Source organism: Spermophilus citellus (assembly GCF_964194105.1).
Source record: "Spermophilus citellus genome assembly, chromosome: 4".
NCBI lineage: Eukaryota > Metazoa > Chordata > Mammalia > Rodentia > Sciuridae > Spermophilus > Spermophilus citellus.
This window is the reverse complement of record NC_138185.1, coordinates 21,661,525-21,686,523: the sequence shown is the minus strand read 5'-3', so window position 1 is coordinate 21,686,523 and position 24,999 is coordinate 21,661,525. Positions and strand designations below refer to the sequence as shown.

Here is a 24,999-nt window from a genome sequence, read left to right as displayed (position 1 = left end):
AGCCTAGTCCCCTCCTTTGTCCAGTGGCTCATTTTCTACCATTCCTGCATGAAACTTTGTTCCTGAATAAAGGGCTAATCCGTGAACTTTGGGTCAGGCCAGGTCCTTTTGAGCTAACAGGGTGCCTCAGACCTCAGATTGAAATTATAACAATTAATAAGCCCTCACCAGAGGGAAATTTGAGGGGAGTGCTGCCTAAATATAGGATCTGAAACCTAAAGGGCATTTTCTCCTCTAATGTGTGAAGAGATTGCCACTGTTGTCAAATAACCACACATGTGCATTGGTTACTCCATGTGGAAAGTAGTACTACTGATTCTAGAAAGCCTTACAAAGCTTTTCCCCATACGTTCCCTGAATTGGGTGACCTTCTGTGGTCATGGTTGTTAGGGGACAGACAGATGAGGATAATGGGAAAAATGAAGTTAAGAAAATAATTCTCTAAAATGGGCCCACTGTGCTGACCCTACCTGTTTTCTTTGCCAAAAAGCAATTTGCCTGTAGCCCTTCGAGGCCTAAGTGGACAGGATATGTCACATTCCTCAGCACACTGAGACAGGGACAAAGGACAGGTAGCTGAAGAAAAAGGAAATGGGTTGCTAACACCTTGTACTCCAGCACCCTCCCTTCCAACCCCCACCCTACCTCCAACCAGCTAGGGCTGCTCCTTGGGGTATAAAAAGGATGTGGGGAGGGGAAAGGAAATCTGAGATCTATAAAAGGGGCACACCCCCTCCCACAGGCAAGCAGTTCTGAGCCCTGACTTCTCTGTGGAGAAATCTGCTCACTTTGTTCTGTCTCTTTCTTAAACAATTTCTATGCTTGCCTTTTGCCTTGGTGTTTCTTTTTTTCTTTTTTCTTTTCTTTCTTTTTTTTTGTTTTTGTGAGAGAGAGAGAGAGAGAGAGAGAGAGAGAGAGAGAGAGAGAGAGAGAGAGAGAATTTTTTAGTATTTATTTTTTTAGTTTTCGGTGGACACAACATCTTTTTTTTTTTTTTAATGTGGTGCTGAAGATCGAACCCAGCGCCCCACGCATGCCAGGCGAGTGCGTTACCGCTTGAACCACACCCCCAGCCCTGCCTTGGTGTTATTTGAGTAACTGGTATCAAAATAACCTGTTATCTGCAAGAAAATGCAGGCAGGAAAAAAAGATTAATAAGAGGAAGGAACTCAAAGTTACTTAGAAGGGAGAGACTTTGTGACCCGTTTTACAGATCAGATTCTATTAGGATAGTTCCCCCTAACCATAAAATCTGTAAGAATGTATGTTTAAGAATCCAGTTAGAATTGGTCAGCATGGGCCAAGGTTACCTAGAGTTGCCATGGCAGTGGGGACCTGAATGTCTGATTCACCCTGCAGTTAGTCACAAGTCAAGAGGTGGACCTGGGCGGGACTCTGGAGAAATTTCTCTGGGATCGCCAAGAAAACAAGTGCAGGAGAGGCACATTGTCCATTTCCTCTCTGAAAAGACCCACTCTCCCTTGAAGAGTGTCCCCTTTCCCTTTTCCTCTTCCTTTAATAAACTCATGCCTATTACTCTGAGTGACCTGTCTGAAATCTTTCTTAGTCACAAGAATTGGAAGTTTGAAGAGGGGGTCCGGTCTTGTGGCTGCCTCAGTTTCTCAGAAGGCCCTAGCTTTCTAACAGTTTCTCTTCAAAAAAAAAAAAAAATTTTTTTTTTTTTTTAAACCAGGGATTGAACTGAGGGGTACTTTACCACTGAGCTACATCCCTAGTTGTTTTTAAATCTTTTATATTGAGGCAGAGTATCGCTAAATTGCTGAGGCTGGCCTTCAACTTGCAATCCTCCTTCTTTAGCGTCCCAAGTCACTTGAGATTACAGGCCTGTAACACTGATCCTGATGTCACTTTGTTACAGAGCTGGGGCCTGCTGAGAAACTAAGGCAGGATATATTTTAATGTGCTAGCTTAGGGGTTTGTATAGATATTGGATATGATAAGCATTGATCAAAATCTATGTCAAACAGGCATTGAGAACAGCACCAAAAGCACTGATCAAAGTCTATGTAAATCAGGCTAAATTGTTAAGGCTGGCTTTGAACTCGTAATCCTCCTGCCTCAGCCTCCCAAGTAGCTGGGATTACAGGAGTGTGCCACCATGCCACTATGACTGGCTGCCTCTGGTCTTTTCTATGTTTTGCTTTCTGTCTTAAATACATTTATTGCTTTGGCAGTTACTCATCCATAAGAAGTAAATTACCACATAATCTCTTTACAGATTTCTCTGACACGCTTGCCCAAGCAAAGTGCTAATACTTCCGCTCTTTTCATTCAGCTGCTTTACCATTCTAACTCATTAAACTAATGAGCTACAAATACAGAATCTTGAGGACAGCAACTATGTCTGGTTTATCTTTACTTAGAGAGCCAGTCAGAGCAGTAGGCAGCGAAAAAATGCTTGTGGATTTAGTGAAAGCACTCTAAGGAACAAAATTAAAATAATTAGTACTTGTTTTTTTTGTGTGTGGTGCCGTGAATGGACCTAGGGTCTCACACATGCTAGAAAAGTGCTCTAACACAGAGCTACATAGAGACAGAGCCATATTAAGCTGCCTAAGGCTGGCCTCAAACTTGTGATCCTCTTGCCTTGGCCTCTCTAGTTGCTGGGATTACGGGAATGTGCCACCAAGCCTGGCTGAATGTTATCTTAATTTCTTTTAAAATTCAGTATAATCTAAATGCATTAAAAATTTAAAATCCGGTTGCACTGGCACAGGCCTGTAATCCCATCAATCTGGGAAACTGGAGCAGGATGATTGCCAAGTGTATGATTCCTAAAAAATCTTAATCAGAAAAAAAATTTTAAGATGTGGGTCTCATGGGGATAAATATGTCTGAAAGCATTCTTAAGAGAGAAATGAACCTCTTCCTTAATTCAATATAACTTGGCCAACATATTCATTCCAAGGCCTTAAAATAATCATGTTATTCATATTAAAAAAACTAGGATGACATACACAAAACATAAAATTAACCATTTTAAAGTATACAATTCAGTGGCAGTGAATGAATTCACAATATTATACAACAATATAAAGTTCTGAAATAATCTCATTAACCTCAAAGATAATCCTGTACCCATTAAGGACTTAGTCCACCGTCTCCCTCTGGACCCCAGAAACCACTAGAAACATTAACTTTTAAGATGTACTAAGTAACTGGGTTTTTTTGGTAGTGGAACTGAGCCCAGGGGCACTTTACTAGTGAGCTACATCCCTAGTTCTTTTATTTTGACCCAGGTTCACCCTGAATTGCTGAGGTCCGGCTAAATTGCTGGGGCTGGTTTTAAATTTGCAGTCTTCCTGCCTCGGTCTACTGAATTGCTGGGATTAGAGGCATGTGCCTGGTTGTACTAACTTAAAATATACACAGTAGATATTTTAAAAGACAGATTTTAGAGGTGTACACACATATTTTAGTTATACAGAAAAGAGAAGTACGGTTCTTTTTCAATAATCTCAAAATTTTCAGTTTTTATTAACCATTTTATGTACATTGACACTAAGTCCTGAAACTGATAAAAACATGTCCAGAGTTTCTTACATAGTTAATGTACAAATACTCATTTATATTTTGCATAATAATGAAAGTGAAAATGATACAATAGTTGTAGTTACATAAAAATATGTACAAGGATACAAACTTTATTATCTGACTTATAAAAGTGTAGATACTACACAAAAAAATGAGATTATAATTTTCAGAAAAGGAATATGTGACCAAAATCCCTTTTCTTAGAATTTAAAAATAAAATTGCTGATAATAAATTCCTAATGGACAGCCAAATCTTGGACTAATTCAAATTAGCAAGGGTTAGCGAGGTGAAGCATTATGCTTTTTTCCCCCACAATGCTCGGGATGGAACCCAGAACCTCAGGAATGTTAGACAAGCACTCTATCATTGAGCTACATGCCCAGTCCAACATCTGGCATTTAAAAACTAAGGTTTGTAGTTTAAAAATACATCTTCTAAAAATTAAAAATGGCTTATTCATTTTCTTCCAGATTCTGGAAACACACTAGGAAAAGTAAATGTTGAAAACTTGATTCTTTGGAAAGATGTACCTCTAGTACTGGAAAACATCGTCAGGGGGACCTGGTGGTCAAACCCTAAGAAGAAACTCATGATATACCAATAATACTCAGAACAAAGAGGGAGAAATAATAAGCACCTGTTTTACTGATCTGCATTAGAATGATAAGGCATGACATGATATTAATGAGTTTTGAAAAGGATTTCAAATATTAGTTTAGAGAACCACTGATCTTATGACAACCTTGAAAATAGTATATTACACATTATCAAGATGCTATCTTTTTTTGGTGTGGGGGTATATTGGGCACTGAACTCAGGGGCACTCAACCACAGAGCCACATCCCCATCCCTTTTTTTGTATTTTATTTAGAGACAGGGTCTCACTGAGTTGCTTAGTGCCCAGCTTTTGCTGAGGCTGGCTTTGAATTCTGGATCCTCCTGCCTCAGCTTCCCAAGCCACTGGGGTCATAGGGATGTGCCGCTGCACCCAGCTCAAGATGCTGTCTTACTAAGGAAATTTAGTTTCTAAAAAGAGTAATTAGAATTTTATTCTACTGGCTTGAGAAGCAGTTTCCTATTTTGAATTACATGACAACACAATCATTAAGTTAATGTCATAAAAAGAATAATGATACTAGTTTAGAAAAGGAGCAAGAGCCTCTTTCACTGGGTTTTAACAATGAGCTTAGAGGGGTCAGGACTGGAAAGCATGCATTGGGGGCAGGGCAGGGGCTCAGGTACCAAGCTGCTTATGCTCAAGGACAGAACAACACAAGGCACCCAGACAACTCAGAATGGCAGTGGCACCTGGATGCACAGTTACCATAGAGGGCCAGAGACAGGCTGCTGCTGCATCAGCCTTGGCCCATGTACTATGGGAATCAATCCCTGCCTTCAACAGTAAATTGAAAATACAAATATCTAAAAGCATACTTACCAAAAATAGATTATTTATGCTCATATTACAAAGCACACAGGAGACATAAATTTTTTTTTTTCTTCTGGTACTGGGGATGGAAACTAGGGATGCTCTACCTTTGAGCTACATTCTCAGTCCTTTTTAAAATTATTATTATTTTTTATTTTGAGAAAAGGTCTAGTTGCTAAGGCTAGCCTCCAACTCCTGCCTCAACTTCCAGAGTCAGGATAATTGGTGTGTACCACTCTGCCTCGAAACATTTGATTATTATTATCATTATTATTATTTAGTACCAGGGATTGAATCCAGGGGGACTTTACCATTTGAGCCACATCCCCAGCCCTTCTTAAAATATTTTATTTGGAGACAGGGTCTCTCTGAGTTGCTAAAGCTGGCTTTGAACTCATGATCCTTCTACCTCGGCCTCCCAAGTTGCTGGAATTACAGGCATGCACTACCATGCCTGGCAACATTCGATTATTTTTTAAAGAAATCTAAACAATGATGAGGTTTCTCTTCATCTTAAAAACTAACTTTGAGAAACAAACACCTAAAAAATCCTATGACTATTAATATGTAACAAGGCACTTAAAACATTCCTTTCCAATCCAACTGAAAATATACCTGTCAACGTTCTGGAAAAAAATTTTAAAAAGCACTTAATTTTGGTGCAATTTTTCATGGAACCCAGTGATATTTACCATTTACAAGGCAGAAAGCCCCACCTTCCTGCAAAACAACCTGAAAAGTGCTTTCATCAGTAACAGGAACACTGCTAGTGGTTTGCTCTTTCACTGACAACATCCTGCAGTCGTTTGAGTAAAACATCATCATTTTCTTGGCAGAGGCGTTTGGCAGGTGATTCTGCATCTCCACTGATGGCTATTGCTCGCTTCTTGGTTCTCTGGTCACCTTGCCTTATCATGTTGTTGATGTCTTTCAAACTCTATGCAAAAGTAGAGAACACATGTGAATGAAAGGAGTGGGGTAGGGAATACTAAAACTGCTTTTTCCTACCCTCTTTTACTCAAATCTAAACATTGGAGTAGAAATTATTTTTTGAATCTAGACCAACCTCACAGGGATAGCTAGAACTCATTTTTTGGGTGATTTTAAAAGTTGATGAACCTCATAACAGAAGTTCTCATAACAGCAGTCCTCAGACCAAAGCAGCAGAAGATTAAGAATACAGATTCTGAGTCAGACATTTTGGGGGTGGCCTCTAGAAATCCATATTTTTTTTTTTTTTTTTTTAAATATCTTTTTTTTTTTAATATTTATTTTTTAGTTCTCGGCGGACACAACATCTTTGTTGGTATGTGGTGCTGAGGATCGAACCCGGGCCGCACGCATGCCAGGCGAGCGCGCTACCGCTTGAGCCACATCCCCAGCCCGAAATCCATATTTTGATAGGCCCTTCCAGTGATTCTGATGCTGTCTAAAGTTTGAGATCCTCTTCCTTATAGTAGTGCTTTTCAAAGGTTAAGAAGGTTACTAATCATCTGGGAATCTTGTTAAAATGCAGATTTAGATTTAGCTGGGGCCTCTGATTTTTATTTCTAATAAGTTCCCAAGTGATGCTGATGTTGCTGGTTCATGAACCATCCTGAGTAGCAAGGACTCAGAGAAGTGACTCCTGAAAGATGTGCATCACAGTCATCTTGGAAGTGTGTAATAGTTAGTCTCAGAACTGCCTGCTAGTATTTTGTTTTTCAGGAGGTCTATGGGACAGGTTTCTGAGTTCAACCAGTTTCCCAGGTGATTCTGACTCATGGTTTCAGAATCACTACCTCGGAAATCAACTGGTCCAGGGCTGGTGCTGTAGCTCAATGGTAGAGCGCTTGCCTAGCATGGGTGGCAATAGGTTTGATCCTCAGCACCACATAAAGTAAATAAATAAAATAAAGTTACAAAAACAAAAAAAATTAAAAAAAAAAAGAAAGAAATCAACTAGTCCAACCCTTGATCACAAGCAAGGATCTCTTCTACACAGAAATCAATTTCTACGAGGAAGAAGTACAGGTCTGTATCTTAGTCAACTTTCTTTGCCAAATATAGTAATAACTCAGTAAGTGTCTGTTGGAACTGAATAGGAAATTAGTGAGCTTAGGAGCTGCCATTGCATTTGGACCAAGAATTTATTCCAGTCAATACTGATCTGTCTTCTGGAGACATACTGAATATATCTGCTTGACAGCCCAAGATATATCTGAAAATGCCAATCATATATATCCCTATTCATCACTGTATGGAAATGAAGATGAAGATAACATTTTCATAAGAGTGTACATAAGAAGAGGGCCTTGTTTTCAGACTTTTCACTATCGTGGTTGTCATCCATCAAATGCACTTGAAAGTGCATTCCTAGTCCTTTAAACTTAAGATTCACCAACGAGGAATGTGCTACAGTTCCAATTACTCAGACAGAGATTGAGGTAGGAGGATCACTTAAATCCCGAAGTTCAAGGCCAGCCTGGATATAGTGAGATTGTGTCTCAAACTCAAACTCAAACACACACACACACACACACACTCCCCCATGTCTGATCACTTGTAGATGCTGCCTTCCTGGTCTCTTCTTGAACAGGGATATCCATGGGACTTTTGAAGTGAACTCTTTTAACACACCAATAGCAATAGATCAAATTATCTCAACAGAATATACAGCTCCTTTTTATTTTCTACTTTCTTTTTTTCAGTGCTAGACCCAGGGTCTCATGCCTGCTAGGAAGCACTACACTACTGTATTGCACCCCTGCCCTGAATATACTGTTCTTATTACAGAAAACATGCCATAGTTAACAGTTTATATGTATGTGTGTGTGTGTGTGTATATGTATGTATAAAAAAAAAAAAAAATTATATATATATATATATATATATATATATAATTTTTTTTTTTTTTTTTTTTGGTACTGGGGATTGAACTCAGGGGCACTTAGCCACTGAGCTACATCCCCAGCCCTGTTGTGTATTTTATTTAGAGACAGGGCCTCACTGAGTCGCTAAGTGCCTCACTTTTGCTGAGGCTGGCTTTGAACTTGTGATCCTCCTGCCTCAGCCTACTGAACCCCTGGAATTACAGGCGTGCACTACCTCGCCCAGCTGGAGCAGTTGATATTTTATCAGTAGTAACTTTACAAAAAAACCAAAACCAGAATCAATGATTACTGACTGATAATTTGAAAGCCATTATTATTATTATTATTATTAATTTTTGGGGGCGGTAAAGTTACTAGAAATCCAACTTTTCTGGCAAAGTTATATGACAATCTTAGCTTGAAATCCAATTTTTTTAAAAAAATGTGGTTTTGGGGATCGAACCCAGTGCTTCACATGTGCTAGGCAAGCGCTCTACCACTGAGCCACGATCCCAGCCCTGAAATCCAATTTTAACAAGTACACGTACTTAAGTTGTTTTGGAGTGAAGTCTCTGTGCACCTTACCTTAGAAGGACTGCCATTGAACTTGTATAGCAGAGCACTCCTTGGTGTAAGGCCTGACCCATTCTTGTGCGGCGAAACATAAATGGAATGCTGCTGAGAAATTCGGCGTGGTGAGCCAGGTTGTTGCTTAATATGTGGAAAAGGAGAGAGTGGTGGAGCATCCATCTAAAGTAACCCAAAAATCAGATTAAAAAAAATTTTTTTTTCTTGTTTTGAACTCACCTTTGTTTTTTTTTTTTGTTTTTTTTGTACTGGGGATTGAACCCAAGGGTGCTTTATCACTGAGTCACATCCCCAGCCCTTTTTATTTTTATTTCGAGACAGACAGGGTCTTGCTAAGTTGCTGATGCTGGCTTTGAACTTGTGATCCTCCTGCCTCAGCCTCCCGAGTGGCTGGGATTACAGGTGTGCCATCACGCCCAGCTAGAGCTTTCTTTTTTATAGCCCATGCCTGGTCTTCTGGAGCTACCTCAGCCTAAACAATGGTAACACTTCCTCAGTCTAACTGTTACTGCCCAAACTGGGGTCTATATAAACATTTCTCAGTATTACCTTTATTAAAGATCCAGGCCTACTTATTTCCTTTGAGAAAAACACTCAACTCACAATATAATAAGAGAAACCAAAAGCAACAGAAAAAAAATACCCAAGTACCTAAATTAATTGTTTTAATATTTTCTTGTTCCCACTGAGCCTTGCCAATATGTATACCTAATTTTTAGCAATAAAACCACAGGTCTCTGATCTATAATAGCCTTACTCACTAATTTCCTAGTCATTCTATAATTAATTGCCAATGAATATGCTACTATATATAGCACCAGTGAGGCTTTAAACTATGCAATACTTATTTAGCAAAATACACCAACTATAACTATAATTATTAATATAGTAATAAAATGTAAAACGTACCACATGGTCCTGATTTGACAAGTCATATTTCAATGCAAATGACTTCACTCTTCCTACATATATTGTATTGTAAAATTTGATAAGATCACCTCTTTCCTCTTTCACTGGTCCACTGGGACAGTTAGGTGTTTTTGTGGCATTTTCCAAATCTGTTAAAAAGAATTCAGTGTTGTGATAGGCTTATTTTAATATATAAGCTGGTGATTTGAATTATGGCCATCTTTATGATATAAAAAAAAAAACCCACAAATCCTTATGAAAAGCAATTAGTATTTCCAGAGAAGGTTCATAAATCCATCTGCATTATTTATAGATCAAATTGGAATCTAAAGAAATATAAGCATGTGAACTAAAGGTGGTGCTCTTTCTCTAGATGCCAAGCATTTTTCACAGCCATAGCCTTGAACTCACCATCAAGGTTGCACCATCCTTGGCTAGGATATAGTTAAAGCTTCATGGTATGGGTGGCAATAGCAAACCCTGAGCTTCAGATAACAAAAAGGCCTGCAGATATTCTGACTGACTCTTTTAAAAAGGTAGAAAAAAAAAAATTTTGTTGTTGTTGTAGATGGACACAATGCCTGTATTTTTATTTATTTTTATGTGGCGCTAAGGATTGAACCCAGGGCCTCACACATGCTAGGCGAGCGCTCTACCGCTGAGTCACAATCACAGCCCTCAAGGATGCCCTTTTAAAAAGAAATGATGTTTAATCAAGTTGTCCCATCAGTCTTATATAACAAGAACATACAAGAGATAATCATAGAGCAATCAAGAATGAGTTCTGCAGCCAGCCATCTCAGAGTTAGCACCCCTAACTCTGGTTATTAGCAATAAGAAACAAACAAAAAATAACAACAAAAAAAAGGGTGTGGGGTGAGTATTGTGTGGATTAGCTGGGGAAAGCACATTCGCAAGGCTCTAGAAACCTAAGTGTTAACCATGGTGAGAATCTGAATTATTTGTAAGCTATTAGATAATCTCATGTGACTTGCAATGTGTCCATCCAGGCAATGAAATAAAACAAGTACAATTTAATAAAAATGTTCCAAATAGGTTTATTGTTGGCAAGGTAGCAGATAGAAAACCTAGTGGGAATATTTTTATGGTCACGTCCATAGCAAATGAGAAACTGCATTCTAAAAGACTTGGTAATGACCACACTTAAATTACTCTTTAAAAAATTAGCCTTTAAAATAACAAAAAAGTCTAGAGATGTAGCTGAGGGATAAAGCACTTACCTAGCTGTATAAGGGGATGGGGGACAGAGGACAACGAAACATATTCATTCACAAAATATAATAATTTTTTTAATATACATTTTTTTTAGTTGTCGATGGACCTTTATTTTATTTGTATATGGTGCTGAGAATTGAACCCAGTGCCTCACACATGCCAGGCAAGTGCTCTATCACTGAGCTACAACCCCAGCCCAAAATACAGTAAATCTGACACTGCTTATAAACAAAATAGTAAATAAAAGCTGCTATTTACTGAGATATTACTGTAGGCAAGCCTTGTGTTAAATTCTGTAATTCTTTTTAACAAGTCCTAAGTAAATATTGTAAAATTTTCAATTTACTATATCTACTTGAGTATTATTATGTTATTTAAGTCATAATTTAATCCTCATAAGTCTTCAAATCAAGAATGCCAGCCTGGGGTGGTCTGCTAGCATGGCAGTGAAGAATTCACAGTCCACGAGTCGGGGGGCTAATACGTTCAGCAGGTAGCTCATTCTCCACAGGGCTGGTCTTAGGCATATCTCAAACAATGAACAATGCATTGCTAATTAATATAATCAACATCAGAAATGGGTTTTTGGTAATGAAAGAAGTGACCATTTATTAAGTGTGACTGTAACAGGGGTCCCTTTCACAAAATGGAGTCCACTTCATGCTTTGTTTCTAGACCACTGGCAACTTATTTTAAAACTGACATATTTATTCATCCTTCTTCTCCCTTTCCCCTTCCCAACCACAGGAGAAGGAAGATTAATTCCTGCCCTAAGTCGAGTTATCTGAACTTCTGCTCACTATGCAAAAGAACAAAGATACTGGACACAGAAATAACAGCTCTTTTAAGGATATAAGTCTTAGCATGGTGCATAAGGTGACAACAGGGTGTAATCTTGCTTGTAGTGGCAGAAACATCTAGGGACTTATAAACAGGTAATTTCCTTAATTGGCTCCTCAAGAAAATCATGGACAGCTGTTTTCCCTGTCATTCATATTTTTAAATTTTAAGAATCTTTTATGTGTTTGATCAATGTATATATTTAGAGTAGAAAACTTCACCCAAAACACAGTTTACAGAGGACAAATTAATGATCTCTGTGGAAGAAAGCACATGACACATTCTTTTTCTCAAACTTATTTCCTTTCTTTCTTTTTTTTTTTTTGAGACAGAGTCTCACTATGTCACCCAGGCTGATCCTGAACTCATGAGCTCAGGTGATTCTCCCATCTCAGCCTCCCAAGTAGCTGGGACTATAGGCCAGAGTCACCATACCTAGCTTGTTTATTTCTTTTTTAAAAAATGTGTGTACTTCCCACCATACCTACATCATGACGCTGTGTTACCTGGCATCCACTATGTGATGTACAAGATAATCAAAGGTGTATTACATACAACATGTCAAATTGGATAGCTTACCATCATCTGTCATTTCAAAATCACCATTTATATTATTGTATGCCACTTCTTTTGGAACACTTTTCAAAAGAACACTTCTATACACCTAAGGGCCAAAGGGAGGGAAAAGTATAGCTGAATCAAAGATGCACATGTTCAGCAAAATCAAAATAACAAGAGCAAAATATCAAGCCAATTAAAAAGAATATGTCACATGGGTGATAATCAAAGGTAAAATGTTATTAAATCTCTTAAGTGTAGACTAGGGCAAGCATCATGGAAGAAGAAATACTAAGGCAGAGCCTATTACCTAAAATGTACCATCTTAGTTTACAAAAAAAAGAAAAATTAAGAAGTAACTAGTCTGATGAACAGGTTCTTATGAAATAAAAATCACCTCAAAGATAAGAACTCATTCTTTCTTTTAATTCATTTTCATTTTTAAGTTATCTTTTTCTTTAACGTTTATTTATTTGTTTTTATGTGGTGCTGAGGATTGAACCAAGCACCTTGCATATGCTAAATGAGTGCTCTACCGCTGAGCCCCAGCCCCAGCTTTGGGTTGCCCCTAGAGCATTCCAATCTCCTTTCTGATGGAGAAAAGGAAATTCGTTTTCCTCCCTGATTTTTCTACCTCCAAGATAGCTGGAAAAACAAGTTCCATTTCCTTTTATCCTATAGGTAATTGATCTTGAGAAGATATTCAGAAAGTAGTGGCTAGGCCCATTTTTAACCTACATTACTCATCTTAAACATCTTTAGGGACATCTGAACCTCTCTAGATTCTGCTCCTGAGGAGTTTTTCCTAATGAAAAGGCCCAGAAACTTTTAGTTTGTCAAAAGACTTAAATTCCTGTAGTTGGCCTTTTCCAAGTCTCTATCTATACTACCCATCACTGGTCTATTTTGGGGCTTCAGGAAAGAAGTAAAACTATTTTTAGATTCTCTTACAAGGAGGTATGACTATCTGCCCTAACTTTCTCTTTCTGTGTGTGACCTCCAGGTCCAAAAAGGAGGCTATTATATACTACCTAACAGCAAAGCAAATAGATTCTTGAATGACCAAAGCCTTAAGTTGTATTCTGCTGCAATAGTAACAATGGGAATTGAAAGTTCATTAAATACTTCCTATGTACCAGAGTACCATGCCAACATTTTACATTTCCATGCTAGAAAGGATTTACTGGATTCTCATCACAACCATTGTAATAAATTATCAGAGATGCTTAACATCTAATCAAAGATGCAAAGTAAAGATTCTCCATAGATGATAGAAGAAGCTGTAGTTAAATAAATTAATCCTCAAATTTCACCAAATTTAAACATTATCAGAGAATCAAGATTTAAATGATCTTTTAGTTGTAGACAGACACAATACATTTATTTATTTATCTATTTATTTATTAGTATTTATTTTTTTAGTTACAGTTGGACATGATACCTTTATTCCAAACATTTAGTTATTTATGTGGTGCTAAGGATAGAACCCAGGGCCCTGCGTATGCTAGATGAGCGCTCTACCGCTGAGCCACAACCCCAGCCCCAATTATTTTATTTATTTATTTTAACATGATGCTGAGATTGAACCCAGTGCCTCACACATGCTAAGCAAGCGCCCTACCACTGAGCCGCAACCCCAGCCTGAGAATCAAGTTTTATATAATGAAGACATATTATTATGATACATCTTTCACTAGACTTCCTAGTACAAAATGTCTCCCCACAAGAAATGGACAAACAGAATGGCAGTTCTTGTGAGAAGTACATCTAAGCATTCGGATGAGTCAGAAACAACAAGACTTCTCAGCTTCTGCTAAAATTGTCCTTTAATGAAACTAGCTCTTGAGTTTAATGGTATCCACTAAACTTAGATAATCTAAAGTTAAATAAATTAATCCTCAATTTAATACAGTAAAACTATAAAGGAGGTTTATCTTTTATATAACTCATTAGCAAAAAAAAAGTACAAATCTATTTTTGGATAGTAGGAAAAAGAATGTAACTCACATGACTATTAGCTTGAGGCTGATTCCTGTAACTTTTCATTATTTCTTGAAAAGTTCTTTCTTCTTTTGTTACCTAAGAGAAATAAAAAGCTACATTTGCCAAGTGGCTTTTGAAAGAAAAATGGTTTGAACAAAAACTTAAATTATAGGTTGGCACTGAGAGCAGCCTTGCAGAAAAGCCATTAACCCAAGGGCAATCCATGACTAAAACCCACTAACATTTATGATTTTTACTACCTTTAAAGTTCAGGTTTTTATGGCCAGTGGGGACTCAGTTAATAGTTTCATTAATCAAAAAGCACTGAAATTGCTAAGGTATAAATCTACTGAGAATGCATTTCTTTATAAAAAGAATGAGATAAGAAAACTCAGACCTGCTGAACCCCACGCAGTCTCCAGTTTTCTTAGTTTTAAGTACTTATTTAAGAGTAATTTAACTACATATTAAATAATAGAAACTGTTTTACAGCGATTCACAGTAAAACTGAATAGCTATTGTAGGATTAGGATTTTAACATTTCAGGACAGAGTAGGGTTTCTAATACTTAGATGTCAAGAGGTGGCTCACAGAAAGGAAATGGGTTAGTGATCCAAAAGCAAATCCATTTTGTTTTATCTGTTAATATAACATTCACTAAAATTACACCTTTCTCTGCTACACAGTCTATTAGCACTAAACCTGCTGTCTACAATGATGAGCTAGAAATGACAAAAACCTGAATTCTGCCAGTTTTCTGGAAAATAGAAATGGTTAGTTTTTAACATTTATTAAGACCTATTTTGTACAGAGATTTTTAAAGAAGCATTGTGGGAGGAGGTGCTCACAAAGGAGTTTGAAAACACGTCCTTTACTTTAAAAATCACTTCTTAAAATTGTATTCAAGGGGAGGAGGGAAGAAGTGCTGGGGAGTGATATTACCAAATTATATTGTTGTATTGTGTGCATGCACAAATATGTAACAACAAATCCCACCACTATCTACAACTATAATGTACCAATTTAAAAATATTAAAAATATGGGGATTGCATATACAAGGGCCTGGATTCAATTCCCAGCACAAAAAAAAAAAAAAAAAAAAAGGTAGGGGAACAAAAAACCAACTATACATCAATTAGAACTGACGGTTTGGCCTACAGTCAAGACAAAAGTAGAAAGAAATTTTTCAGATACAGAATTTTAAAAAACAAGTAAAATATGCTATTTTATGTCTTAAAACATGGTGTAGCATGGACTGGGGCTGTGGCTCATTGCGGTAAAGCGCTCACCTAGCATGTGTGAGACCCTGGGTTCCATCCTCAGTACCACATAAAAATGAATAAGTAAAATAAAGGTATTGTGTCCAACTACAACTAAAAAATAAAGAAAAAAAAAAACATGGTGTAGCAACTTAAAAGTAAAACGCATTTCTGAGGCAGCACAATAAAACACCAGAAAGAAATATAGAAGCGTTTTTTTTTTTTTTTTCCTTTTTTGGGCAATACTGAGGACCGAACCCAGGGGCACTCTGCCACTGAGTGACAACCCTAGCCCTTTTTATTTTGAGACAACCTTGCTAAATTGCTGAGGCTGGCTTCAAACTTGTACTCCTCCTATCTCACTCTCCTGAATTCCTGGAATTACCGGCGTGTACCACCACATCAGGCTAGTGCAGAAGGTATTTTACATTAGATTATAAGTGAGGAGATCCTAGGCTGCTACTTACTGTGTAACTTGGGCCAAATTATTTTGAGTTTTGGGCCTCATTATTTCACCTAAAATGTAATGATTATCTCATTTATAAGTATCACATCAGAAACGTCAAAGAGTAGGGGTGGAAATGGCATTATTCATATATTCTCTTTTATGACCAATTTATTCTTATGAAATGAAAAGCTGTTTATGATGAAACTAACTGAAGAGTCCAGGGAATAGAGTATCTTAAAATTACTACTTAATAGTAGTGGGTACTGTTGTTTTGTAGCACAAAAGCAAACGAAGGATCAAGTTCAAGAAATTTTTGCTTGATATTTTAAATAAGGTAACTAGAGTCAAGACCTTCTCTATGCTTACCTTCGCCATGATGTAAAAGGCACAAAGAAGGAGCTGGTCCAAATGCCTATCTTTCATCAAATCAGGGCAGTGAACTAAGGTGAATTCAAAACATGTCCATATCTTTCTTCGTAATTCATTTGAAACATCCAGTTTTAAACATAAATCGCGTAAGCGTACACTTGCTAAATGATAAACCTAAGATATAACACATTGATATAAAAAAAATTAAGTGAGTCATTTATCAAGCTTTTATGTTTTACCACTGAACATGGGCTTACAGACCAAGACAAAACAATATCTAGGCTGCTGATATTTTACTTAAAATTTCTGTTCAATAACACTAGTTAACTGCTATGGCAAAGAGTATACAGATTAAAGAGAAATTCTCTTTGGAATAACCCTTGCACCCCCAGTTTGGGACTAGGGATTGAACCCAGGGTGCTCTACCATTGAACTACAACACCAGTGCTTTTTTGAGACAGGGTCTCACTAAATTGCAGAGACTGGCCTTAAACTTGCAATCCTCTTCCCTCAGCTCCCAAACCACTGGGATTAGTCAAGCAGATCTTTAGCATACTTCAAAAATCTCCCCCTCCCCCTATTTTATGGTGCTGGGGATCAAACCCAGGGTCTCTTATATGCTAGAAAGGTGCTCTATGAATGAGCTACATACCCAGACCCTAAAAACACTTTATAAAGATGCTACTTGTTATTCTATGTTATTAACCATAGAAAATAAGAAATACTAAAAAGTAGGGTTTATCTACATGATGACCATTATGAATGCATAATTTTTCAAGTGCTCAGGAGTTTATGTTTGTTTTCTTTGGGTTTAGGTAAAACTGTTAGAAAGGTTAACATAGCAGATAGTAAAGAACTAAAAGTTGGGGCTGTGGTTGTAGCTCAGTGGTAGAACACTCGCCTAGCAGGTATTAAGCACTGGGTTCGATCCTGAGCCCCACATAAAAATACATGAAATAAAAATATTGTGTCCATCTACAACAACAACAACAAACCTAAAATAAATAAATAAATATTTTTGGTACTGCAGATTGAACCCAGAGGTACTTTACCACTGAGCCACATCCCCAGTCCTTTTTACTTTTTATTTTGAAACAGAGTCTCCCTAAGTTGCTGAGGCTAGCCTCAAAACTTTGATCCCCCTGCCTCAGCCTCCCAAATTGCTGGGATTACAGGTGTGAGCCACTGCTTCTGGGGAAGGCTTCAAAGCATAGGTTTGTGTGCAAAATCATCTGGAGAATCAACTGCCCCAAAATGCACAAATAAAATAATTACAGTTGAAAGCAACAAAAGACAATGAACATTATTGTAGAAACCAGGACTGTTTTCCAGTGTCTGGTCTCTTTTTTTCCTACGTAATAAAACTCTTGCCACGGGCTGGGGATGTGGCTCAAGTGGTAGCGCGCTTGCCTGGCATGCATGCGGCCCGGGTTCAATCCTCAGCACCACATACCAACAAAGATGTTGTGTCTGCCGAAAACTAAAAAATAAATATTAAAAAATTCTCTCTCTCTGTCTCTCTCTCTCTCTTAAAAAAAAGGAGTTAATACTCTTTCCTCCCCTTTCATTAAAAAAAAAAAAAAAAAAAAAAAAAAAAAAACTCTTGCCACTTGCCCTCCTGAAAATTCTAAGCAGCACTGGTGAATATAACTTCTGAGAAGGGTTCTAAAGGTAAGAGCGAGTGCATTTTTTTTTTTCCTTGTTGGTGCTGGATTGAACCCAGGTCCTTGGGCATGCTAGGCAAGCACTCTAGTAACTGAGCTATAACCCCAGCCACTGGAATGCAGATTTGATACCTAGAGTAGGAGCAATTATTTTGAGTTGAGTTAGAAACTGGGGTTGTGGCTCAATGGCTAGAACGTTTGCCTCACACACATGAGGCACCAGGTTTGGTGCACCAAATCAGCACCACATAAAAATAAATAACAAAATAAAGATATTGTGTTCATCTATAACTAAAAACAACAACAACAACAACAACAACAACAACAAAAAACCCTAAAAAATCCCTGGAAAGAACCTAAGTTATTATTATTATTTTTAAATTTTTTTGTGGTCCTGTAGATTGAACACAGCAATACTCTATTACTGAGCTACATTGCTTGTCCTATTTTATTTATTAATTTTTGTATAGGGGATTGAACCCAAGGGCACTTAACCACTGAGCCACATCCCCATCCTTTTTAAAAATATTTCATTTAGAGTCAGAGTCTCACTGAGTTGCTCAGGGCCTTGCTAAGTTGCTGAGGCTGGCTTTGAACTCACAATCCTCCTGCCTCAGCCTCCTGAGCCGCTGGGATTACAGGCATGTGCCACCATGCCCAGAGCCCTTTTTTATTTTTTAATGCATCAAAGGATATTACCAGCAAAATGAAAAAACGACTCACAAAATGGAAGAAAATATCTGTAAATTATGAATGTGATAGGGATTAATATCAATATCAAGAATATATTTAGAGCTGGGGTTGTGGCTCAACGGTAGAGCGCTTGCCTAGCACGGGCGGGACCCAGGTTTAATCCTCAGCACCACATAAAAATAAAGACATTGTGTTGTGTCCATCTACACCTAAAAAATAAATATTAAAAAAATATATTTAAAGAGCTAATATAACTCAACCAGAAAATGAATTAAAAATTATTAAATTAAAAATTAAAGGGGCTGGGGATGTGGCTCAAGTGGTAGCGCGCTCACCTGGCATACGTGCGGCCTGGGTTCGATCCTAAGCACCACATACAAATAAAGATGTTGTGTCCACCAAAAACGAAAAAAAATAAATATTAAAAAATTCTCTAAAAAAAAAAAATTAAAAATTATTCAGATGGGGCTCGAGTTGTGGCTCAGCAGTAGAGCGCTTGCCTAGCACACGTGAGGCCCTGGGTTCAATCCTCAACACCACATAAAAATAGATAAAAAACTTAAAAAAAAAATTAGTCGGAGGGGCTGCAGTTGTAGTTCTGTGGTACAGCACTTACAGACACTGGGTTTGATCCTTAGCACCACATAAAAATAAATAAAGTTATGTGTCTCTCTATAACTAAAAAGAAAAGAAAGAAAAAAAGACAAATTTACCAAAAAAACACTGGGCAGAGTACTTGAATAGACATCTCTCCAAAGACGACACATAGAAGGTCACTAAGCCCATGACAAGAGGCTTAACATCAATAATAAGGAAAGTGAAAATCCAAACTACAATGAGATTCTATTTAACACCCATTAGATGGCTAAAAAAAATTAAAAGTCCAGAAAATAACAACTATTGGCAAGGAGAACTGTGTACTGCTAAAAGAAATATAAAATGGTACAGCCACTATGAAAAATAGTATGGTAGTTTTTCAAGAAATTAAATACTGAGTTATTTTTTTCAATTCTGGGAAAATATCCAGAACACTGAAAGCAGAGATTCAAACAGTACCAGTGTTCATAGCAGCATTTTATTTACAATAGACAAAAGGTGAAACCAACCCAAATGTCCACTGACAGATGAATGTTGTACACACATATAACAAAGTATTACTTATCCTTAAAAAGGAAAGCAATTCTAACATATTACCACATGGATGAACATAGAAGACATTATGTTTAGTGAGATAAGCCAGTCACAAAAGGACAAATATTATATGATTATACGGTATATAGAGTAATCACATTCAAAGAGCTACAAAATAAGTTGGTGGTTGCCAGGGGTTTAAGGGAGAGGAGGGAGAGGAGGGAAGAGTGAGAAGATGAAAAGTTCTGGCAATGGATGGTGTAAATGGCTACAGAAAAATATAAATATATTTAACATTGAACTATACACTCAAAAATGTTTAAGATGGGGCCGGGGTTGTGGCTCAGTAGTAGTACACTTGCTTGGCATGTGTGAGGCACTGGTTTCGATCCTCAGCAACACACAAAAATTATAAATAAATGTCTATCAACAAATAAAAAATTAAAAAAAAATAAGTTTAAGTTGGCTGGGTGTAGTGGTATACACCTGTAATCCCAGTGACTTGGGAGCCTGAAGTGGCAAATTTGAAGTTTGAGGACAGCCTTGGCAACTTAGTGAGACTGTCTAAAGTAAAACATGAAAAGGATGAAAAGTGCTGAGGTAGCTCAGTGGTAGAACTCCCCTGCGGCTCCATCCCCAGCACCAAAAATAAAAAAAACTATGATCTCCATTTATTTTTAATTTTTTTGGTAGTGCTGGGATGGAACCCAGAGCCTCATGCATGCAAGGCAAATTCACTATCACTGCAATTTCTCCACCCTTTTAATTTTATTCTAAGACAAGGTCTTGCTAAATTGCCTAGGCTGGCCTGAAACTTGTGATTGCCTGTCTCAGCCTCCCCAGTAGTTGGGATTAAAGGTGTGTCCCATCCACACAACTAAGATGGCAAATTTTATCTTATGTAGGATTACCCAAAAATAAATGAATAAATAAATAAAAAGTCAATGTTTTTCTCATCTTGCATTGTTTAAATGAGCTCTTTTCATATACTATAACAACACATACCTTTCTGTAAAACAGTGCTAAGGACCCAGTCCTCTTTGGTTTGCTTATTCCAGTCATATGAACTTCTTGTGCTTTAGTCAGATGGGTATGTTTTGGAGAAGCACCAATTAATGACTGAGCAGTAAGTGATACAGGACTCTCAATGTTGGACTCCCGAGTTGTATTCATGGAAATAGGTATCAGTGTGATTTCTCCAGCATCATTGGCAACACCTGAATGTATGAGCAAGAGTTCCCAGATGTAGAAATGAGCAATGTATTCTAGGAAAGTTTTCAATTGTATATAGTTTGTCAATTATATAAACATGTACACATAAACATATATATGTCTCTGTATATATTAGCATAGGAATATGTTACGAAAGGAGACAAAGATTACAAAATAGTAATTGTATCTTTTTTTTTGAGACTTCTTATTTTTTTTTTAGAAATTGTATCTTATAACTGAATTCTTTTTTCATTTCTCTCCTGAAATGAGAATATTCTATTTTCTTTTATTTATACTGAAATTAGAAAAACAAACTTTGTTCTCATTTTTGTATGTTCCTGTGATGTTCTTATACTTTAAATTATTTTGGAAAAGCAAATTTTGTTCTGTTTTGACTTTTTTTTTTTAATCAAAATACTTGCTCAATACATTCATTTGAGAAGTTGACACAACAAAACAAGTCCTAACAAAAAGGGTAATAAATTTAAAAAATGTAAAAATTCAAAAGCAGTACAGGTTCAATACAAAAGGTGAAACACAGAGGATTTTTAGACAGTGAAACTACTCTGCATGATACTATAATGGTAAATATATATCAATATGGTTAAAATACACCAAGAGCGAACCTTAATGTAAACTATGGGCTTTGGGTGATGTTTCAATGTAGGTTCATCAAATGTAACGAATTCTAGTGTAGGATGCTGATGGTTGGGAAGGTGTGTGAGGATGGAAATGTCTGTATCTTCCTCTCAATTTTGCTGTGAACCTAAAACTGTTCTAAAAATCAAGTCTATTAAAAACAACAACAACAACAACAACAACAACAACAACAAAAAAACTTGAGAAAAAAATGCTGAGTTAGAAAGATTACATGATCCAAATCCACTAAGACACTGCTTAAATTTTTTCCTAACTCAGAAAAAAATATGATTTTAAAGTGCTTTATTAAAATGTTACCGTGCAATGGAATTGTAACTTTATGTTTGGTTGTCCCTGTTACTGTGGCTGTGGCCATTGTTAGAAGAGTTTGCCCAGGTGATATGGATATATTTTCAGTAGTAATGCTTGAAGAAGGAGCAATTTTCAATTTTGTTCCTTCTGTCAAAATCTTGTCCATTAGCATTTCCTTTGGGGGGTCCTCTCCAAAAAGTCTTCTCTTGGCACTCCCTGCAGTAGGAGAACTGTACCGTTCATGGACAGAAATTGGAGACAATGGTTGCACATCTAATAAAGAGAAAAATAAATTTAAAACAGTTTGAGACACATTCCAAAACAATAAATCAGGTTCACTTATTCATATACTAAGTACCAGGGATCTAGCAGTGAATAACACAGCATCTGCCCTCGTGGAATATCCTGTCTAATATGTGAGAGAAGCATGAAGTAACTTATTACAATAAAATGTGAAAACTATTACAGCTCATCTTCCTGGATTCTTAACCTCTGACTGTATAAAAGGAGCAAAATAGAAGTTGAGAGGATAAGGCTGGGGATATAGATCAGCTGGTACATGCACAAGGCTCTGGGTTCTAACTGCCAGCACACCACACACACACACACACACACACACACACACACACACACACACACACAAAAGTAGTTGAGAGGATAAAAGTTGAGAGATAGAATGACATGACCACTAAATTTAAGAAACAGTCCAGTTAGTGTCTGTCTCCCAGCTGTATCTAGTAAATGGCACCTGAGAAAAAGGATTTTGATAGCAAAGATCAGGGATTTGGGTCATGGTTTTGCCTCCTCCCACACTTCAAGCAGTTTTTTTAAAAATTTTTTTTTTTTATTGGTTGTTCACAACATTACAAAGCTCTTGACATATCATATTTCATACATTAGATTGAAGTGGGTTATGAACTCCCAATTTTACCCCAAATACAGATTGCAGAATCACGTTGGTTACACATCCACAATTTTACATAATGCCCTATTAGTAATTGTTGTATTCTGCTACCTTTCCTATCCCCTACTATCCCCCCTCCCCTCCCCTCCCATCTTCTCTCTCTACCCCATCTACTGTAATTCATTTCTCTCCTTGTTTATTTTCCCATTCCCCTCACAACCTCTTATACGTAATTTTGTATAGCAATGAGGGTCTCCCTTCATTTCCATGCAATTTCCCTTTTCTCTCTCTTTCCCTCCCATCTCATGTCTCTGTTTAAAGTTAATCTTTTCTTCCTGCTCTTCCTCCCTACTCTGTTCATAGTTGCTCTCATTATATCAAAGAAGACATTTGGTATTTGTTTTTTAGGGATTGGCTAGCTTCACTAAGCATAATCTGCTCTAGTGCCATCCATTTCCCTGCAAATTCCATGATTTTGTCATTTTTTAGTACAGCGTAATATTCCATGGTGTATAAATGCCACATTTTTTTTATCCATTCATCTATTGAAGGGCATCTAGGTTGGTTCCACAGTCTAGCTATTGTGAATTGTGCTGCTATGAACATCGATGTGGCAGTATCCCTGTAGCATGCTCTTTTAAGGTCTTCAGGGAATAGTCCGAGAAGGGCAATAGCAGGGTCAAATGGTGGTTCCATTCCCAGCTTTCCCAGGAATCTCCAAACTGCTTTCCAAATTGGCCGCACCAATTTGCAGTCCCACCAGCAATGTACAAGTGTACCCTTTTCTCCACATCCTCGCCAGCACTTGATGTTGTTTCACTTCATAGTGGCTGCCAATCTTACTGGAGTGAGATGGTATCTTAGGGTGGTTTTGATTTGCATTTCTCTGACTGCTAGAGATGGTGAGCATTTTTTCATGTACTTGTTGATTGATTGTATGTCCTCCTCTGAGAAATGTCTGTTCAGGTCCTTGGCCCATTTATTGATTGGGTTATTTGTTATCTTATTGTCTAATTTTTTGAGTTCTTTGTATACTCTGGATATTAGGGCTCTATCTGAAGTGTGAGGAGTAAAAATTTGTTCCCAGGATGTAGGCTCCCTATTTACCTCTCTTATTGTTTCTCTTGCTGAGAAAAAACTTTTTAGTTTAAGTAAGTCCCATTTGTTGATTCTTGTTATTAACTGTTGTGCTATGGGTGTCCTATTAAGGAATTTGGAGCCTGACCCCACAATATGTAGATCTGAGCCAACTTTTTCTTCTATCAGACGCAGAGTCTCTGATTTGATATCAAGCTCCTTGATCCACTTTGAGTTAACTTTTGTGCATGGCGAGAGAAAGGGATTCAGTTTCATTTTGTTGCATATGGATTTCCAGTTTTCCCAACACCATTTGTTGAAGATGCTATCCTTCCTCCATTGCATGCTTTTAGCCCCTTTATCAAATATAAGATAGTTGTAACTTTGTGGATTAGTCTCTGTGTCCTCTATTCTATACCATTGGTCCACCCGCCTGTTTTGGTACCAGTACCATGCTGTTTTTGTCACTATTGCTCTGTAATATAGTTTGAAATCTGGTATCGCTATACCGCCTGATTCACACTTCCTGCTTAGAATTGCTTTTGCTATTCTGGGTCTTTTATTTTTCCATATGAATTTCATGATTGCTTTATCTATTTCTACAAGAAATGCCCTTGGGATTTTGATTAGCATTGCATTAAACCTATAGAGAACTTTTGGTACAGACACAACATATCGGAATCTATGGGACACAATGAAAGCAGTTTTAAGAGGGAAATTCATCGCCTGGTGGTCATTCCTCAAAAAAAGAAAAAACCAACAAATAAATGAGCTCACACTTCATCTCAAAGCCCTATAAAAGGAAGAGCAAAACAACAGCAAATGTAGCAGAAGGCAAGAAATAATTAAAATCAGAACGGAAATCAATGAAATTGAAACAATAGAAACTATTGAAAAAATTAACAAAACTAAAAGTTGGTTCTTCGAAAAAATAAATAAGATCGACAGACCTTTAGCCATGCTAACGAAGAGAAGAAGAGAGAGAACTCAAATTACTAACATACGGGATGAAAAAGGCAATATCACAACAGATGCTACAGAAATACAGAAGACAATTAGAAATTATTTTGAAAACCTATATTCCAATAAAATAGAAGATAGTGAAGACATTGATAAATTTCTTAAGTCATATGATTTGCCCAGACTGAGTCAGGAGGATACACACAATTTGACCAGACCAATATCAATGGATGAAATTGAAGAAGCAATCAAAAGACTACCAACCAAGAAAAGCCCAGGACCGGATGGGTATACAGCAGAGTTTTACAAAACCTTTAAAGAAGAATTAATACCAATACTTTTCAAGTTATCTCAGGAAATAGAAAAAGAGGGAGCTCTT

General features: G+C 37.2%; 1 protein-coding gene across 1 annotated transcript in view; it reads right to left on the bottom strand.

Moving 5' to 3' along the window:
• Window positions 1-3,572: 3,572 nt before the first annotated feature.
• Window positions 3,573-24,999, bottom strand: part of RBL1 (RB transcriptional corepressor like 1) — a 61,177-nt gene continuing 39,750 nt past the window's right edge. Inside the window, exons 15-22 of the mRNA XM_081292494.1 lie at window positions 21,686-21,952; window positions 20,522-20,733; window positions 16,026-16,202; window positions 13,976-14,047; window positions 11,990-12,074; window positions 9,335-9,483; window positions 8,423-8,587; window positions 3,573-5,922 (exon numbers count right to left, since the gene is read on the bottom strand). Coding sequence (XP_081148620.1) covers window positions 5,752-5,922; window positions 8,423-8,587; window positions 9,335-9,483; window positions 11,990-12,074; window positions 13,976-14,047; window positions 16,026-16,202; window positions 20,522-20,733; window positions 21,686-21,952 — 1,298 coding nt within the window. The 3' untranslated portion in view covers window positions 3,573-5,751. The remainder of the gene's footprint in view (window positions 5,923-8,422; window positions 8,588-9,334; window positions 9,484-11,989; window positions 12,075-13,975; window positions 14,048-16,025; window positions 16,203-20,521; window positions 20,734-21,685; window positions 21,953-24,999) is intronic.